At 37.3% G+C, this 20,774-nt stretch overlaps 1 protein-coding gene across 5 annotated transcripts in view; it reads right to left on the bottom strand.

The window, feature by feature from the left end:
• The window catches only part of LOC115734286 (protein MON2 homolog), a 28,797-nt gene that overhangs the window by 7,334 nt on the left and 689 nt on the right, over positions 1–20,774 (bottom strand). For all 5 annotated transcript variants that reach the window (XR_007198619.1, XR_007198618.1, XM_030665002.2 and 2 more), the window contains exons 2-32: positions 20,428–20,613; positions 19,371–19,460; positions 18,188–18,261; positions 17,849–18,004; positions 17,584–17,704; positions 17,371–17,426; positions 16,554–16,608; positions 16,405–16,461; positions 16,204–16,305; positions 15,822–15,902; positions 15,688–15,740; positions 13,612–13,681; positions 13,226–13,289; positions 11,904–12,052; positions 11,681–11,808; positions 11,541–11,598; positions 11,262–11,359; positions 9,582–9,672; positions 9,386–9,451; positions 9,252–9,311; positions 7,741–7,827; positions 7,165–7,351; positions 6,500–6,543; positions 6,297–6,428; positions 6,067–6,198; positions 5,912–5,964; positions 5,766–5,814; positions 2,771–2,829; positions 2,104–2,249; positions 1,833–2,014; positions 58–186 (exon numbers count right to left, since the gene is read on the bottom strand). Coding sequence is in view for 3 of the 5 variants with exons in the window: in XM_030665002.2 (XP_030520862.1) it covers positions 58–186; positions 1,833–2,014; positions 2,104–2,249; positions 2,771–2,829; positions 5,766–5,814; positions 5,912–5,964; positions 6,067–6,198; positions 6,297–6,428; positions 6,500–6,543; positions 7,165–7,351; positions 7,741–7,827; positions 9,252–9,311; positions 9,386–9,451; positions 9,582–9,672; positions 11,262–11,359; positions 11,541–11,598; positions 11,681–11,808; positions 11,904–12,052; positions 13,226–13,289; positions 13,612–13,681; positions 15,688–15,740; positions 15,822–15,902; positions 16,204–16,305; positions 16,405–16,461; positions 16,554–16,608; positions 17,371–17,426; positions 17,584–17,704; positions 17,849–18,004; positions 18,188–18,261; positions 19,371–19,460; positions 20,428–20,613 (3,015 nt within the window). In the remaining 2 variants the exon portion in view is untranslated. The remainder of the gene's footprint in view (positions 1–57; positions 187–1,832; positions 2,015–2,103; positions 2,250–2,770; positions 2,830–5,765; positions 5,815–5,911; positions 5,965–6,066; positions 6,199–6,296; positions 6,429–6,499; positions 6,544–7,164; positions 7,352–7,740; positions 7,828–9,251; positions 9,312–9,385; positions 9,452–9,581; positions 9,673–11,261; positions 11,360–11,540; positions 11,599–11,680; positions 11,809–11,903; positions 12,053–13,225; positions 13,290–13,611; positions 13,682–15,687; positions 15,741–15,821; positions 15,903–16,203; positions 16,306–16,404; positions 16,462–16,553; positions 16,609–17,370; positions 17,427–17,583; positions 17,705–17,848; positions 18,005–18,187; positions 18,262–19,370; positions 19,461–20,427; positions 20,614–20,774) is intronic.

Genomic DNA, 20,774 nt, shown 5'->3' on the forward strand with positions numbered 1-20,774 from the left:
TTTCATTAACAGAGACTAAAACGATGCTTTAAGTACAACCTCGAAATCATGTACTACCATGTGGGAAGCCTGGTCCAACATAGGGAAGACATAGTTCCAAAGACAATCCTCCCACATGCTTTTGGAGAGTTTTTGTCCATGACTGCCAAGAGTTTGGAACAGTGTCCTGACAGCTGAATTTCTCACCTAAAATGCAGGATTTTTACCGAAGTGAGTGCAAGGATGAACTGATTTCGTTGATACATTATACATGGTGGATAAAAGCATTCTCAAGAGGGAAGAAATTATATGGAAAGAAAGAAAAACACGCGCACCAGCTCACTGAGAAGGCGGGAGCTACATCTAAAAACTTCTTTAGCAAGACTATTGCGGGCCCCATTTGTCTTCTCAATTAAATATGTCTATGCTTAGTATTTGGCAAAGAGACCAAACTAAGCGTGAGCAGAAGTAATTAAGTATTCAACCACGCCTTTATCTAACAAGTTAAGCTTTTAGAACAGTTGGTAGTGGTCCCATCAAATATCACAACTATAATCCAGATAAGCCTCTGAGAACTAAATATATGAACAAAAACTTAACTCTGGTTGCATTATTACATATTTGCCATAAATTCCTACCTTGAATTAAGTGGACGAAAAGCAGACTATATACAGAAAACAATCCACAAAACTCAAGGTCAGAAGGAATTGTAGCATCCATGGTATACAGAAGGATCCATGAAGAATGATTGAAAAAGAGAAATGCAGTTGGAGACTTGTTCAGTTGCAGAATGCTACTTCTTCCGAAGGAAATATTCTACAAGTAATAACGATCTTATTTACGACATCATATGTGAAATGCATTTTGAATATGAGTACATATTTCATGATTGCTGAACTAGTCCAACGTAACTCTCTATTGCTAACAAAATAGTGATTGTATTTCAAATCAAGACCAAAAAGAACTCAATTGATCATATCTCACCATCACATCCCAAAATAGCTCACCAATCCTGTAAGATACTATCTAATAATCCTAGTACTATTGAGTGGGAACCTCCTCGACACAAAACACACATTCATATGATAAAACATGGACATACGAACAGCGAGTTTCCCGAAGTTAAAAAAAGGAAAAAGACATACTGCATACTGAGCTCCAATGTGCAGGATAACATTGAAAATGTATAGGGGTTATTTTGCTAACTCAATATTTAGAGGATTCTATTCAAACTGTATAATTTTAGGGAGATTAAACTAGAAGGGAAGGCAGGGGAGAAAGATCTTTACTCATGTAGCCTCAATCGAGTCTAAGACGAGAGAAGCTTCTTGAGATTCATGGAGAATGAAGGCTTCTGGATGGTCCAGTGAAGAAATGTGACTAGTGGATGGAGACAAAGGTTAAAAGGGGCAAGGAAAGAACTCGAAAGATATATAATGAAGGCTTTCCATTGATCCAGTGAAGAGATGCTGTAACGTGACAGAGACTACGGATTAAAAGGGGAAGAGAAAGACTTGAAAAGGAATGGAAGGACACCAGAGGAATAATATGGAGCATTTGGATTTTCAGGAAGCTTATAAAAAATCGAACACAATGGCATAAAAAGATTCAAATAGCCGACCAGTTTTCCTCAGAAACCACCACAGTCGAGGTGGTAATAATCACAACTGATTCCCAAAACCACCATAGCTTGTTCGATTAGAAAAAGATGTCTATAATAGAGACTGCACAACTAAAGAGACGTCCGAAATGACAGAGTCAGAAAGAAACAGAAGATAGGACATGAAGAAGCCAATCGAAGAAAAGGCCAAGTCTTGAGAGCAAAGATGACATTATTGAGTCCATCACCATACCTCCGGCCTCTCATCAGCTCCAAGCTTCTGAAGTAACAAGAAAACAGAGAACAGCAACTTGTCACGACCCTCTGTACTTTTCGAAGAAGCCTCATCATTCTCTTTGCCAGATGCAGCACTAGTCTCATCTAAACTCTCTTCACCATCCACTGACTTCGGAACATAGTGCACATCTCCCCATTCTAAGGTCAAGAAAAAACAAGAGCAGAGCTTTTAGACCATACTAAAAGGCAAAAAGATGGAAAGAGAACTTTAAAATTTAAAAATGGACCTGCTTCCTTCTCCTTTTCCTCAGAGGGCTCTTGGCCAAGCCCTCTTGCTATGAAATCAGCAGCAGTCCACAAGAGGCCTATTGATGTCAGGCTAATGTTCAGCTCTGTCTTCTGAGCACTATATGCTCCAGTAACATCAATACATCTGCCAAGTCAGATGAAAGCAGACATATTCAAGCATAACAGAGTTGACACTTTCACAACAGTCTTTCACGTGTGCTGATCAGAAATAAGCAATTAATATTTCTAACTACATCTGTTAGCCAAGTTAAATATTTCGATAGATACAAGTTTTCCTAAATGAAAATATTTAGAGCTTAACAGCTAAGCGATTGGGGATATGTACTGTAACTTTTCATACGTAAATAACTTGCACCAAGTTAATCTCCGCTTCAGTTTGCAAAAAAAAACATTATTCACATCACTGCGGTGGTAGCCATCACTAGGCACCCATTCGGTCTAAATCCTGTATGGGAATTTCTTGCCAAACAAACAGCATCTTAGCTGCATAGGATACTCCTCAAAATCTCCAGATTTCAACAATTAATTTCGTAAACTGCAAATGCTTATGCATTTCAATTAACAATTGCCATTGCACAACGACATCCCAACAAAAATGGGCTAGACATAAATGTTGATTCTCCAAAACATAAGTTCGGAATTTACACTGGTAGGAATTCTGTGGGTAAAGTTGAAAGCCCATCATTCATAATAACACGAAGGCTCTGCAAACAAGCAACACAATCAGATTGAGTAACTAAGAATAAGACCAAAATTAACTTTTCATACATTAGCAATGAAGCAACATCTTTCACTATCGTGCAACTCTATAAAAGTACGCCACACTGAATAGTGAAATCCAGTCCTTGCCATGTAAGTAAGGAATTGAATCAAACAGCGATCACGCTTGCACAAGATAATGGCAAGGAAGAATGCTAACAAATGTTGCGTTTCAGGACTATAGAAGCTGTTCCAATTAAAAACTCAGTCAACAGATCATGGTAACACTACCTTTTACTAGCATGCAGTTTTCATTTGGGAAAAATGTAAACCTCCCAAAATTGTCATACTTTCTTTTCACTTCTCCTGTAAATATGATATTTGACTTACAGTGTTCCATTCTGTCTATTCAATTGATTCCAAATGTCTACTAGAAAGCAGATGAACATCACAGACAAATTTGGCACTTTTTAACGATCTAATTTAATAGATGGACCATTCACAGCTACGAGGGCCAGAATTTCTGCAGAACCACAGAAAAGTATATTGTTGGGTGTAGGGGAAGTAGTGGAGCTAATTCTGCTAGCCTTTCTTCTCTGAAAGAGTATCGAAGCAATATCTCACAAGGGGGTATATCGCCCCATACAAAGCTTCTTAGTGACAGTCAAATGTTATGTGACTTGCACCCATGAAATCTTTATCATTAGTAAGAACAACATCAATCAAGCTTGTTTCCAGAAAGCGGAGTTTGCTACTTTTATGCATATCCTCCTATACAATTGAGCTCTGGATAGCACCAATCTTCAATAAAAACCCACTAGTTGCATCCACTTCTTTTCAGGTTCCCTCTTCCAGCCTCCATCTCCATCATAAAGATGTGTCCATTATTAAAACATTTAAAGTTGTCATTTGACATGTCAAAACAACTTTAATGAATTCCTCTCATCTGAACATGGGAGGGACCAACTTTTATTCTAATGTTCATTCGAACTCAACATTTCCCAAAGAGCTAAAGTATCTAACCAAATAATCACCTGTCAAATATACGCATTCCGTGCACAAGTTACAGATACTAAAAGAGATATTAAAACTCTTGCAGTTATAGATTAATTGATTAATACTAAATGACAATTTATATGTCAATTGTACTATGATTATTGTGGATAATTTTTAGTTTTACTCATTAAGATTTTAAATCTCATCTTCCAAAAGTAAGAGGCATGCTGATGACAGTTCACTCCACTGGTATTTATCATTCCCGTGTAATTACCTGCAAATGTATGATGTACTAGTCGTTCTAGTATGCTTCCTATGACACCAATGTACCTCATTGAATATAATTGAATGCAATAACCAACTTTTGTGCCACTTATTTTATAAGGCTACACCTGTACTTCATAAAAGTCGTCACAAATTAATCATTTCTTATAGGCAATTTTTTTGAAGTACTAATTTTGGTCAATAATTTAGGTCTCTCATAATCTCTATCTAAAAACTTCCTCAGGCACAATAGAATGCAAACTTATATACATCTCTAACTCCTGCTTTCATTTTATTTAAATGTTTTGTGTTGTTTAGTTATTTCTTTGTGCTGTATTTTCTTAATACATGTTAAAACGTTCCACCCAAAAGCTTAACTCAATAGGTCAAGGGAGACAGCATGTGCAAAAGGCCAATTGACAAGCAAGTGGAAGACTTACACACACCTGCTCTCAAGTACAAATCGGACTATAACTGTCACATGGGGTTAACGAACAGATAGCCACGTGCAAAAAGAGACCCTAAAGCAAAACCTAGCTCTATACATGTATATGAAACCCAATGAAACCCCACAGTTGAGTGTTGAGGAATATTTTAACAGTATGAACAGAATCATCAAAATGAAAGTGAGAACAAAGAAACTTCATGAATAACTATTGGTTCAATTAGATTATAAATCTCCGAGAATGATTATATGTTCTCAATCAACTACCAGTAGAAAACAACCTGCAGAAGAATCAACATAGGAGATATTTGAACATATTATCACATGTAAAGTGGCTAGTTGAAAATAAAAATTATGTTTCTACATGTGACAAATATAAGCTACGTCCTTTACCCAAAAAATATATATATATATAAGCTACGTCAAGCTACTAATTTATACTATTACCAAATGATTGCATTATTAATTTCCAATAAAGGATCGAGCAAGGTAATCAGCACATTACTATTACTATGTTAAAATAATGCCATGAGCAACATATGAACTAAACAGGGAAAAAAAGAAAACAATATGAGCCATGACCAATGTGAGTGCACAGAAAAATTACACGATATAGTAGCCACTCGATAAATTGTTGAATCAGCAGCATCAATATCATGAAAGACGTAATGTAGAATATTAGATGTGACAGTAGATTGGGAAGAATGAAGAGTAGGGTGGAATTGGAATGAACTAAGCGTATAAAGGGAAAAGAAAGGGAACTGATGCTCCCTGAAAAGCACCATTGTCTGTAGTAAGCTCTCCTTAAGAGCACCAATTTACTTTTACAGTGACGCAACTGGCGAGTGAAATGGCAAATCTTTTCTTGACCTCAATTATTGTTCCAGTCTATGTTTTCAAATGTCAATAATCAGAGATGCTCCTTTGTTTACATAGCACAGGTATTCATGAGCTTTTGCACTGCAGAAAGAACCAACAACCCAAGCATGATGTTTCCCTTGATTGAATACATAGAAAATAAGTGCCATCATCAGTTAATGAGAATTTTTGCATGCAAAAAGGTGATGGTGCTCCATATGTCTCTCGACATATATTAACACAATCAAGTCCCCAAACTCCCCCCCCCCACAACAACCCCCAAAAAATATATATATAAATATAAATATAAATAACGACCAGCCCCAGAAGAAAAGCAAACAGTTGTATTCTTTCCAGTGAAGAGATTCAATCTCTAACCTGGAAACCCAGAGTGACAAGATCCTTCTCTGATGCATCTGCCACAGATCTTGACAATTTAGCAGGAAAAAGGACAGCAAAGTTAGATAGATAATGACACAGCTTAAGGCATGTACACGTTAGAGAGAGATCGAGGAGAAAGAGACCTCAACATCTCAAGAATATCCGGCCAACTGAAGCGCAACTTGTCCGCATATCTCTGAAAGAGAGAATCGGAGGTATGAATTGTCAGATCAAAGGAGATTTATATAGATTAGAAATGCCAGTAAAGCTTCACTAGCCGCCAGGAATACCAAGTCACCTCCAAAACATGCAGAAGAATTTTCAAAGTTGTGGCCCGAACATCAATGCTTTGATTAGAAGAGTAAAGAACCCCTAGAGGAGATATGACAGCACATTCAAGCAATCCTGTCTCTGTCGTTATTGCACCGATCTAGAGAGAGAAAGATGGAGAGCCTTTAGTAATATTTCTTATTCACATCTATATACAGGGCATCAACCTCGGAGAAAAGAAAAGGGGAGATGACGCACATCTTGAGACCAGGGACCGCATCCAGATGACAAAGATTCCTGAAACTGATCTGAACCTAAAACAGAGGATATTGATCGGTCTAATGCATCAAGTGCCATATTCCGTACATGCAGATTGGAGTTATCAATGAGCTGCAAAATGTTATTTTGTAAGAAAAACTGAAATAAAAATGACAAAACATAGTTGAAACCCTGAAAGTTACCTCAAGAAAGTGACCAACAACTTGATCCCATATTGGGTGCACTCCTGCAATAGGTACAGAACTTATAGTAGAAAGAATGTAACCCAAATAGGAGATGATATGAGCATTCCATCATCTTAGGTGTTTCATAAGAAGTAAGGAACTTGAGAAGGAAAGGCAAAAACATGTACATGTGTTGTCATAGTACATTGCTAATAAGGAGAAGGGGTGATGCCTAAGGTGCCTAAGTATGGCGAAGTTGAGTCAGTACCATTTATATTGATTATAGACTTGTATCACTTTTCTCAACACCAAGACGCATATTGGATGAAGTAGCATTAAACTCTAGGAAGTTACACAGAATGTCTTGCTAAATGAAATTACCAGACAACATTTCAAGAAACTTATTTTCTTCCAATAAATAGAGTCGGAATTAAGTTAAGGAATGACAACTATGAAAATGAGGGCCTCCATTTGATATTTCTACTGATTTGGGAGTAAAGGCACAAACAATGAAAATTCATCATACAAACAGGAAAAGCTATTCTAAATGAGAATCAATATGTACACTAGTCGATAAAAGCAAATCTCAAGCAGGCATGATATTGCCCCACGAGAGAAGTTAGAAACAGAAGATCAAACCAAAGTAACATACACAAACAATTAAAAATAAGCACAATACATACTGTGGAGATTGTTGACCAAGATGGACATCATTCCCTCCACTGAAAAACTAATGGTACCAATCTTTTGACTTGATGCTGCCCCAAATACGCTTGACATCCCAGTTAAGGATTGATGTGACAGCTGACGTAATGCAGTAAGAAGTGATTTAACTGCAGATATATGCATCAGCGCCGAGCTCTCAAACAGCTTCACCCACAAACAGAGGTAGCACATTAGTAAAGGTATAAGGCTATGAAAAAGGACCAAAAACAAGCTCCATCTTCAAACATCTGTTCTGAATACCTGTTCATCAACAAAAGAAACTCTTTTTGTCCATTCTCAACTTATATGGAGTTTGGTGATTATCAAACAAGAAAATCCATCTTTTTCTCTTTGAGAAGAACACTGTTCCTTCTCTCTAAACAGAAATTGATTAAGATGGGCATCAAACAAATACATTTATACATATGTGAAAGTTTAAGAATAGAGGAGAATTTGACATAACGATTGCAATAAATATCATAGGAAATTTTTTTTCAAGATTTTCCTAACAACTCTTTCTATGCACCTCAGTGAAGTCAATCATCACCACTCACCTGAGAATTTAGGGAAGAGAGAATGTTGAAGTCACTGTACAGGCCAGACGATTCTCTCGTAAGCTGCGGTACAGTCGTTGCAACCTCCTACACAAGACAAAGATAAATGCCAAAAAAAAAACAATAAAAATCAATTCAGGGGAAAAAACCCTTTAGAATTGATTTAAGAACATTCCAATGATGCCAAAATTTGGCTGTTTGGGGATATGAGGAGCATATGCACCTGGACAATTGTTGCTTAATTACAAAGGCGTCATATATTTTGTGGATAAGTAACAGCAGACTTTATTCTGCCGGAAGAAAAGCTGTTGCCATAACTGTGCACTTGATATAGGACTTCAATGTCAAAGTTTTAGGACCCAACGTTTACTTTAACTTTGATAATATTATTTGTTTAAGTAGTCACCACCCAAGTACAGAGGATATGGAAGGAACACTCACTGAATAAAAAAGATCAAAATGTTGTGCTAGAAAGAAGATCTAGATGCCACCATTCAGCTATAATCAGTTGTCAACAATAATGCAAATATATCCAGTAACTTGCAAATGATCAGTCAAATCAGACGAACTATCACACAATTACTTGAGGTTTTCAGACAATACTAAATCTACATACTCACAACAAAGAGTAGCATTGTTCTGCAATTTCACATATACCCATCTTCTATTTAAATTTGGTACGACAGAATTAGGCCTCTTTGGGTCTTACAGTTGAAATAAGATAAGAGGATTAATTTTTTCAAAACAAGATGAATCGTACTATATCGAGCCCAAGTTAAATGACTCCATTTTAAAGGAAAATTAGACATTTCGAGTTAAAGTACAAGCCTAGGATTGGGATTAGAATAGGTAATAGGTCGTGGGAAACTTAGTATGACCCGGCACTTTCAAAATATTTATTTTGGTGTTCCAAATCACTAGTGTACGACTAGAGGCAATGAATACTTTATATCGCTGACCTTCGAAATTATTTCGATGGTCAGTGGAGCTATCTATAGTCTGAACATTCTTGAAGTGCAAAATTAAAACAATTTAAAATGGAGATTCAGAAGTCACAGGAGTATAACAGCCATGTCTCTCCATGACACGAGGATGAGGCTTGAGGTTTGAAGCAACAAAAACCACCTCTCTGAAGATCAAAGACTGTTGAAGCTCATATGCTCAAAGGGCCTTCCCTTTGGTATATACATGAAATAGATAAACTAGAAAATCAAGCTTCTTTACGCTTCTGAAAAGCTCTAATGAAAGAAAAAAGGAAGCCGAACATCAAAAGTAGGTAAAATTGTGGATAATGGAAAATGTGGAATTGCTCCAATTTGTATCCAGCAAATACCAAGAAAGCATTTCCAATGGAATCATCAGAAGCAAGTCATCATAATACAAGCTATTCAACTGTTTAAACCATTCACAAATGCTACACAAGAGTGCGAATATACTCCAAAGTATCATACGTTCATTGTCTGACAAAGTACTTCAAATGAATGTTGCATTAGGAAGATGCCAATCTTCACCTGTGTAGCAGCATGAGGAGAATGAATTGCTCGGTCCAAAGCAGCTAGGGTCTCCAAAACCTGCAATTATATCACGATAATAATTACAGATCTGCTTCTTCCATGAGCATTTAAGAAGCATATATCCATCATACCAAGACCCAAGATGGCCCCAACACATTGTGCAATCGATGAGCTATGTTGAAGAGAGTCCTCAGGGCCTAGTAGGAAAAACCATTTGGACTCAGCAAATGATCCAGGGCATGTGAAACTGTAAAGTATTATGCAGCAAAGATACTACTTCCAGCATGACGGATTATTTCACACAACTGAATAAAGTAAAACCACTACCTGGACATTCTTTGGTGTAAGGACAATACTCTCTTTCTGATCAACCGTTGCCTCAGAACGCTTTGAACCAGGAGAATGTAAACTGCTGTTACTGCAACAATGGAACATAATAAAGGAAATGAACAATCGGAGAATATCCTAAAACAATAATTGCCATATTTCAAGAATGAGGAAGTTCTATTAAATTGAAATAACGAATGAGCAGATAGATTCATTACTGGCCAAACCAGGAGGTTCAAGAACTGATGTAACTGCAAAGGATATTTTCACACCCTACATGACTAAATCGCATTAGTTCCACTAAATGGACAAATTGCCCTTAATTAGAAAACTGAAATTTAAAGAGGTCGCCCTAAATTTACTGAATTGCCTTTTTTTCTTAGTACATTTCTATGTAGGATCAGCTTAGCCTTAGTAAAATATAAAATTTAAGTGGAGATTAACATAGACATTAGAAGCACTACCTTTTCTTTCTTATTTTAAAATCTGTCTATTGGCATTGTCCAAGAGAGAAATTCCTGAGAAACTTAGCTCTTTACCATGTCAGCAGATTTATGGACCAACTGCGAAGTCAAATCCGTAAAATTCCAAACAAAAAGCTACTTCTAGACATAGTATATTCAGACTTTTAATTTTCTTGTTCATTTTACCACCAAACTTTCTTATCAGCGTACAGAAAACAGGATGAAACCAAAAACAGAGCCCTCTTTAAGGATTTGGCACAATCACAATTACTTTCCAAGATGATGAATATTTGATAGATGGAACTCAATTAAAGGGGAACTCTGCAGAACATTAGCTAAAAGGTTATATAACTTTTTAATCTCATTGATTTTTGGACTAACAGAACTTATCATCATGCATGAGTGCACAGAGAAGAAATACCAAGGTGCCTTAATGTGCATAATTTTTGTTGTTCTCAATGTAGTTCTAGATGTCCGTGACATCATACATGCACTGCGTAAACGTGTTTCATCAATGGTAGGGAGAAAACCACAAATTCTTTGACTTTATACATAAAGAGACTTGATATCATTTGTCTTTTTGATGATAATTAAATAACCAATTCACCACAATGTGAGCCTTTTACATAGGAGAAAAGAAGAATAGACAAGTTGTGATAAGAGCAGCAACCAAGAAAATGTTGAATTTTATTTGCTAAATGGTAGTAGGTTTAAAGTTGAAGGAAATTTGAAAGAACGAAACTGAAGGAAAAGGTACAAATGCGGAACCCACCAAGAGCAATTTCGTCAATTTAGTTAAAAGGGAGTGGATTCATCACAGTATGAAAATAGCCCCACCCTCCAAGAAGTAATAATTTGGAGAAGATCACGAAAACAAAATCGCGACTATCAAAATGAAGTTCTTTACAGTTGAAACAATAATTAATAATACAACTATATTAATTATTGGCAAAATTATTGGCAAACTGCTCAATTACCCTAAAAACCGAATCTCAAGGTAATATAAGGGTCATGTTGGCAGAAATATTGAGTAACTGACATGTTTGATATTGCAGATAAGCAGAGACATCAAAGTACGAATGAGCCTACATTCTTTAATGAACCGGAGACCCTTTTGTTACATACGTCGTGACATTTCCCGTAGGAAGTGCAACACCCACACTTAACAGACTAGAACTCAGCCTAGAATCAAAAGTTCAATTAATCTTCTTAGTACCTCTTCTTATCTGCCTCAACAGGAAAGTTGATTGTAAATTTGCATAAAGATGCAAGAAATGAATTCAACGGTTCCACAGCACGAAGAACACCACACGCCTGTCAAGCAACAGAAAACCAGTGAACATGGCACCCCCCATAGAAAAGCGACTCAGAAGCAGTGTAGAACAGCTTAATGGAGTAGGTAAACACACTTATACTCTCATGGAAGACTGGTAATCTTAAGATTAGAGTGCAGTGATGTTGCTAGTGTGGCACAGGAGAGAAACCAGGGTATAACCTGAGTGAAAGCCTGGTATCCTTTTAAGATCTCCAACACAATGGCCTCTCCTTGTGACCTTTTAAATGCACCCATGTCAGATAAGTAGTAGTATATTCTCTTTGAAATAGATTAACCAGCGTAAGATAAAACTAGAGTACCTAGCCAATATCAGGGACAAAGCATCAAGTACTATCAACCACAAAGAATCAACCAAGGAAACGCAGAGAAGGGCGGTCTTCCCAGTACATTCCAGCGGCGGGTCATAACCACTTCTAGGGGATTCAAGCTGGATACATTCAAAGAGTGTAAGACCATGCTCATTCCACAACAAGCACAGAAAAGAACATTAAAGGGACTAGTAGGGAAGAAAATGACAATCACCTCACCAATATCGACTGCTTCATCAGTCAATGTAGCAACAGTAAACACAACACCTAAAAGACCCTCAATAGCCAGAGTTATTGCATGGGCTTCACTAGCAACCAAGACCGCAGCATTAGATGCATCATTATCGAGGCTCCACTCAATCCCTGCAGTTCAGTCAAACCATGAGTTTTCTCTAGTGCTTGCTACATTAAAAATAAAGGAGAAGCAGAGAGTGGCAAATTGTTCTTGTTTCGGATAGACAATCCACAACCATGACACATTATAACTGCACAAAGTCACATGTGAACTTGATGACCTTTTACCTGATTAGAATAGCAACCTGTCTATCAAGTTTTAAACTTGTTAATTTCCGCAGGCTGCGACATTTATGTTTCTATACCTGATAAATCCAGTTGTGACTAGTATATTAGTCCAGCTGCAGCTAGCATATCGGTCTAGCTGTATCTCAGTCCCAGCATGTCCTTTATAAATGTAATAGGGCCATACTGTTTTGACTACAAGAGGTTTGAAATTTAAATGACATACTGCAACTTCTGAGTGAACTACAGACATCAAGGAAGCAAACTCTTTATTGGTCTTTAAAAGAAAAGGGGCCTTTTGAACATGAAATTAACCAAAAAAAAAAAAAAAAATTGCACCTACAAGAAGTCAGTCATATTCGATGAAACTCCAAATCAGATCACTTTCAACCGAGAGTTGAAGTAACCAACAGCAACAGCACTCGTGCAAGAAAAGAAGAAAAACAACCACAGTTTTGGACAAGAAGAAAAAGCAGGACAATGATCGTCGGGTTTTTTTTTTTTTTTTTTTTTGGAAGGAGGGGGGGGACTGTTGGTGGTGTTGGATGGGGCGAGTAGAAAAGGAAAATCTATTGCTTATGCCATTCAACACGTACTTACTACTAAATATGAGTGACATAGCAGTGTGACAAGAAATTTCCTTACAAATCTAAGACAGACAGCTAAAAGATATTAGCTATTTAGAGGAGATATACAGTTGGATTATAGGAAGTCATTGTAATTCAAGCTATTTTAGGTCCTGTTCTTGCAATGTTCAGAATATTATCCGCACCAGATTCTAACAAGTGAATTGATGATCGCTCCTTGTTCCGGGCATTGGCATAGCAATGTTGAGAAAAGAAGCAAAGAGTGACATTGAAACTACTCATCAAAGAAAGGGTAACAGCTCTGATCAATTTCCAAAGAAGGAATTACCAAGGAGAAATAATAATCGAGATGTATTTTCCTTACATGACCACATATTATTCAAAATAAGTACAAACTGCAAGCATTAGGCTGAGAATACAAAAGATAAACCTTTAGCTTTGCTACTGAACATCCCGGCAACAGCAGCCAGACTCTCTTCACTCGTTTCCTGACCCTACATTAGATTCATATAACTATATGTCATTCCTAGATAAAAAATTTCCAAATGCTAGTTATTTCCTGCCAATAAACAACACTTCTGACCATAGAAAACTCTATGTAAGAGTTGAGTTAAATCAAACCATACAATAACTTTCAGAAAAATTGGCTGTACCATGAATGCATTTCCCTATAAGAAATTCTGCCTACCAAGCCTTCTATGAAAGAATTATCAGTTGCACAAAGCTACATAAATCAGGATGTAAAGAACCAAGTCAAGAATTAAGATGTTCAAGAATCGTTATATCGTAGAACCAAAACTACTAGATAAATTTCACCTGTACACTTGAAACAACTCGAGCTAGAGCTTTAACCATACCCTCCACCACATTTGTATTCTTTGGGTTCCTACAAATTATAGGAAGGGTTACAGTGAAATCAACTAAACTGCTTGGTTAAAAGAAATTTCTATGTGACCATTTTAGCTTAATAAAGCTACGTCACTAGCTCTTAATCCAACAACCAAGCACTAAATTTGTCATACACACGCTGGTATATTTCTGAAAGTTACCAAAAAAATACAGGCACCAGAACCTCAGCTCAAACAGAGATCTTGCCTATTGACCGATATTGTTAGACCATCGACTTTAAGGGAGGTGGGATAAAAAGTCCAACACCGCTATCCGAAAGTGATCATGCAGGGATAAACCAATACTCTGAGATCATGTCCGCAGCAAGTTAATTGTAAATAGCTACCCACTTGGACTATTAATACAATTTAAGGTTATTGTGTTGCTCAACAAATTTTCCGACATCATTTCCCCTAAATATTTGCCAACAACTGCTTTCCTTTTTCATTTTCTCATTCTAGAACCGTATGAGGTGATTCCAATCTCAATTTTCTTCATGCTTTGATCCTTCAAATTAAAGATACAACAGTTCTCCAAATAATTTTTCCTGTACTTGCATTTCAACAAACTTCTACACTTTTTCAGTTCTCCAGAGTTGGTAAACGTTCTGAAAGCTGAACCCCCGGTTATCTATGATACTACTATTATCAATATAAATGATAACAAAAAGTGACAAAAGCTGTGGATGGAAAAGGCTTAGCTGTTGTCATCATCCATTACCAATGGAGATGACAACATAGTTCTTGACTACCAAAAAACGGTTCCTTGTCTCCAGATAATTCATGAGAAAAACCAATTCATTGAGAGCCTCTATATGCCATGCATGGAACTTGCTGTAAACAACTAATATTCCACCCAAACCTTCACCTAGAACATAAAATCTACAGGCATAATCTTATTATAAATGCAACCAGACCTTTATATAAAAAAGTATGATGGAGCTCTAAAAGAGGAGTAATGGGAATGTCAGCGATACCTGCATCTCTCTTATGTAATATAAGAAATTCCTATTAACACAATCTGAAATTTTTCAAAGAGAATCTATAGATTGAGTCTTCAGAATACTTGAAAAAGAAAAATTCTCCGTCATTACTATGATTTGAATTGACAAAAGGGGTTGTCTACCTAGTATAAGGTTATCTCATCTGCACCAGATGAAACCATTATGCTATTACTTGAAAGGCCATAGCTATATTAAGGTAAATAAAACCAATGCAAATACTTGAAAGGCCACAAGCACATTAAGCAGAAGTCGCATATCATATGCTAAACACAATGCTCATCCAATTAAATGATTCATGTTACTAATCTTCAGTAGCAGTATTTCGAGTTCAAAATAATACTGACGCTAGCAGATGCCCATGGTTAATTCATGATAGTGGCCATGGTACAATCCTAATCAATGCAAGTGACAAAGTTCTATTGGGATATGGTTATTTACTATTCGCAAAAGTTGTTCTGACATCGCCAAGCCATCCTTTCTATAAAAAAAATCTCCCAGTTTTACCTCGTATCTAACCTCTACTGACATACCTCGTGCTTCAGTGATCGTGAGAATTTTAACTGACCAGTTCAATTACTTGAATACCTTCCAGCATGCAAGTCTCTCATCCTGGCTTCAACATGCAAAAGGGACCTAGCTGTGGATCATATTCCCGTAGATACAGCACCACAGTTAAACTAGTATAACTTAAACAGAATAACCTCAACACTGACCCAAAAAAGGACCACTCCTCCATTATTACGAGCGAAGATCATCTCCTTGACTTCATAAATAGTTTGTAGTCTTAGCCTTGATTTTTCTTTTTTTGGGCCAAAGATTTATGTTAATAAGCTACCATCTGCCTGACTTTTATATCTTTCATTACATGCACAGTATGTGTGTGTTCATGACAGGCATGTGTCAGTAAATGGTTTCCTGTGCGTGTGTGCACCAGCGTGAGAGAGAGAGAGAGAGAGAGAGAACACATTAGAAAAAGGAATATGTACACTTTTATGACTTACATGTCAAAGTTCAGAAAAAGAGTTTTTAGTGTCCGTGCCTCAACACAAAATCCCTGCAAATTATAACAAACAGAGATTTGATGCATCTATTTGCAGTGTAAAAAAAACTTAACAAGGCAAAGTAGAATGCTTACCCTCAAAATTTCAAGAACGAGAATGCGATGCCATAGAGGTAAGTCAAGAAATGTAACCTTCACTAACATACTAAGGAAAACCTGCACAAGGACAGGAAATAGAGTTTGCTGATATACAAGCCACAAAACTTTACTGTCAATGGATTATATTAGCCAGAAAGAGAAATAAGGGGATCAAATAGCTTCAATAAAGATAAAAAGGAATATGAGTATCATAACCTATATGAAAACCAGACTACAATGAAGAAAAGTATGAGAAACAGACATTCAAAGTGAACTAGGATGCAGGGTACTATGCTAGTCCATCAGATCGTGATTCTCAAAGATGATCAACGGTATGACATATGTTACATGTACAAGAGATGGTCAAAACAGTATATACCTCACATTCAGTGATAAGAGATGAACTGTAAAGCCTGATAATATGAGCAACTGACCGCAAAACCAGCCGACGGAAAGAAGGCTCCCCTGCTTCCCCTTCAAGCTGTTTCAGCATATAGAATTAGAAAAGATGAAGCTGTCATCATCCACATCAAACCAGTATCAAAGCCAGATGCAAAGTATCTTCCAGAAGAGAGATTACCTCAGCATTAGTCCGAAGCGAAGTCATGAGGAGTGAACATATCTGGTGACGCAAAACCTGTTGAAATGGTGTAGCATATATTCAACTATAAAGATTTTGTCACTTAAATGAGCAAAATACAGGATTGGTCAAGAAAGTTGACTCCTAACCTGTTCGTAGGATATTAAGGTCTTAAAAACAACAGCATAGTTGGAGAGAATGAACCTGCAATAAGATATATGCAAACTTCAGAGCAAGTCCAAAATAGCTTCCACTGACATGGTAAATCCAGTCTAAAGTTAAATCACGGAGGACTTTCCCCATTGCCATTTTCAAAAAGAACCTTCCCAATACAAGGTAGGAAGAAATAAAATCCTGCTGATACAAAATAAGCAAGGGACATTTCATCTTGACAAAATAAGTCAACAAGGTACACAGTGGACGTCTTAATTCCCACACAAGTTTTTCTATGATTCACATTGCATTTGTTCCCCTTTTATGATGACTCTTATAACGCTGCATATTTACATTGGGAAAAGAAGTTTAGCAAGGTGTAATTTCTATATCTTGGTTGGATATATACTTAAACATGCATTTTCTATAGTGGAGATAGTCGCACATGATGACACTGGTCAATTCGTAAAGCCCGCGGTAGCAAAGGAAAGCAGATCACACCCGGCACCAGAAAGCAAACAAGATCATCTCGTTCCATTTTACTCTCCAATTTCAGCAGACTAAAAAGAAAATTGAAATTCTATATGTATAACATTTATTCACTGTTGGACCAGTTGTATCTCATAAGCAAGGCTCATGTCCTGCCTTGCCGCTGCTTATGTTTTCAGCAAAACATAATGCTGATGCGGGGAAAACGTTAAGCAAAAGCATAGCCTTATACTTCTGTGCCAACTGTGCATCCCACTGTCTAAAATTGGAAGTCAGGCACAAGGTTCGGAAGGACAGTATAACACGGGAAAGCATGTTACTTACTCGAGTATTTCAAGTGCGAAAATCCGCTGAAGAGAGCCAACATGTAACCAAACCGCCTGGCAAAAAAAAAAATGCAAATGCATATCAGAAAGAATTTTAGTGACATAGAGCTACTATAATTGAAGAACGGTAGTATGATTCGTCGTACAAGCCATACAAAAATACATAAGCATTTGGCTTGGATGAAATCTAATGGTCCAATTCAGCACATACAGATCCACCTGCGCCAAGAGCTGTTAGGTCTTCAAGCAACCGAAGCCCAAGCTTTCCAGTTTTACTTAATGTTTCCCTCTTTGACGATGGCCCTCCAGAACCAAAATCATGCTCAAGTGATCTGTGAATCCATTGGACATCTTATTAATGATATAAACACCAAGAAAAAATGAATTATTAGGACACATAAATGACCATCAAACATAGCTCCTAAACTAGAGGGAACATAGACCAAAGTAATGCAGCAGGAGACTAAAGGACTGACTCTGATAGATTCATGCTGCGGCCAACATCACCAGTAACTGAACTAGTTCGAACTAGATGGCCTCCGACACCAAACTTGTCTGCGTGAAGAGACTCGGCAGCAACCACATGGTCAAATATCAATGCCACTGCTTGCCTGAAAGTTGCTGCTGCAGTACTGAAGAGAATAGCAAATCCAGTGAATTTCCACGTAAGCAAGGGAAAAAACAAAAACTTAATGTTTAGTAATGGGGCAACTGATAACAAAAGAGTTGATACTACAAAATAAGGTGTACAGTAAGCATCTACAAGCACTGTCTCTCGAAACTTCAAGTCCTCAGCCAAATTGTACTCGACTTACTTCCGCACATTATCTGAAGAACGGTGGCTCTCCAAAAGTCGAAGACAGATGCCAAGAACTTGAGCCATGTTTTCCTAAAAGTTATAAGGAAAACAAACAAAACAAAGACAGTCAATGGCATGTGGAACTTGGAAACAACCATACCAAAAGTTATCAGTGCAAGAAGCCCACCATATTCACCCACCTAACTACTTCTCATGAATAGTAAGAGACTATATGGACAAGATCACAGACAAAAAGCACAGGCTTTCACTTACTAAAGACAGTAACCTGACAAAATCTGTCATGAAGGGAAAAATAGTAAAGTGAATGCATTAAAGTTACCTAGTGCACATGCACAAAAAGTTAAAATTTGCGGCGGCAGATCATAAATTTAATGAGTAAGGTAACCTAAAATGGACTAACACATCATACACGGTCTATTATTGTTTTTTACACCAGCCACCTCCATTACAATTGATTTAGATAGTTAATTACTATATGATAACTGCCTATATCCACTATAATGGACACAACTTGTGTAAATAACACTTTCCATTGCCTGAATAGCAGAGCTTAATCCACCTTACATTAGGAGCAGTTTAATTTCCTGACAGGATGACATATGCATCCAATCGGGACAAAACACATTACTTTTGATAAGCAGGCAAAAGGCAAACTACCTAAAGAAATTTGCCTGCTTAATGCACACAAAACTAAATTGAAATGCATTAACCAGACAAAGTAAAGGAAATCTATTTATATTCAGCACCAACCTAAAAAATGCACTCAAACATGCGAGAAAAGTAAATACATGCGATCGGTGAGGTTTCATGGACTGTATCATCAACAGGTAATTTAATTTTGACATGTACCTATACTAAAGTAGATAGTGCATATTCAGCATGGCAATAGAACATTTGCTCACTATGCTCACAACTGTTTTAACATCCTGCATAATGGTACAAGAAAAGAAATAGAAGCCCCCAAAAATATGCAAAAACAAAAGCAAGAGACATACAGTTAAAAGCCCAAGTTTTATCATTAGAGTAGGTTTGAGGTCAGTCGTGACGGCATAATGAAGCAAAAATACTTCAAATTGTTGTCTCCATAAATGTACACATATCCAATTCTGCTAAACGTCGTTTTTTAATGGAATATAGATGCGCTTTTAAGTCAATGATCTGGCTACAGATTAGATTACCTCATTTTCAGGATGCAATTGTGACTGCAGTATAATCAATATAGTCTGTAGAGTCTTCAGTTGAACAGTCTCATCATTCATCTCAGAATGCTGCATGGGGAAAAGCACATTAGCTTCGAAATGCGATTTTTAGATTGAGTGTTGAGAAAGACCCAAAACTGTCCAGTAAGAAGATCTAATACAATTCTTATTGAAGTTCTTGTTCCCTATATCTTCTTCTACAATAAGCATCAGTTACACAAGGAAGGTCTCAAAATCCACAGTACATACAAGATGGTAGTGATTTCCAATCATTACTTAAAGATATTAACAAGAGAACTTAGCATCCCTGCTTCTGTTCTCTACCCGGTCATCAAGCCAAATATGCAATAGTTCCTCAAGACTTAGAGCGGCCCCTTGATCAGTGAGGTGTCCAACTTCAGGTTCTTTTATCAGTGTCCTCACATTAATTAAATCCTCAACATCGACCAGAAAGGTCAGAGGCTTATGATGCAGACTCCTCCATGTAAATAGCTTCCCGCGAATATTTAGAGCAATTTGTGCAGCAAAAAGAAAAACACGATTGGCAAAACCATGATTATGAAATTTCAGTGCAGGGAACAGAACACCATGAAGACACTACCCTTCAAAAAGAAATCAGATACTAGGTGGCAAAATCCATGTGGAAGCATCGATCTTATTCAATTGCAGCTCAGTTGCAAAAGCAGTCCTTGCTTTCACTAACAGATTAGGATGGGGACAGAGTTTCTTGGGAATTTATTCCCCTCCTGGTTGATAGAGTATATCTCATCATCCTACTATCATGGCTTTGTTAAAGATCAACAAGCTAAGACACATGTCAGCTGTTTGCACTCTGGAGAGACTAGGACACACACCACTGTTGCAGAACCAGAAAGTTATGGGGAAGTTGAAAAGGGGAATGTTGATGATGGAGTTTCCCTCTACTCCAGAGCAAGTGCAATTCAGTGGTTCATGTGAGCTCTGAACTTAATGTGGCAGTAATTTGCATAAAGTTTAAAGTCCAAAACAGTAGATGCTATGTTCATGGATAACTCACATCTTTAAGAGTAGAGAGGATTTCTTTGAGAGCTGATGGTGCAACAGCATCATGAGATATGAGCTTTTGTAGGCATGATAGCCCAATGACACTTAGCTTCACTGTTCTGACCTCACAAGCCATCAGAAAGATCCTTAGTATGTCCTCGTTATGTGCAATTTCACTTGGACTAGAAAGCGAGCGTAGCTGCAAATGAAAACCAAATAAGGTGTCATCCTCTTATGACAATTTCTTCAATGATTCCAGGCTCATATATCCAGATCGATGCATGAAAATGTGGAATAATTGCAGCGTCTACAAAATCAGAAGACATGCAGCTGCTGGCCACTACGCTATACATACGCAAG

This window comes from Rhodamnia argentea, chromosome 6, assembly GCF_020921035.1.
Source record: "Rhodamnia argentea isolate NSW1041297 chromosome 6, ASM2092103v1, whole genome shotgun sequence".
NCBI classification, from domain to species: Eukaryota; Viridiplantae; Streptophyta; class Magnoliopsida; order Myrtales; family Myrtaceae; genus Rhodamnia; species Rhodamnia argentea.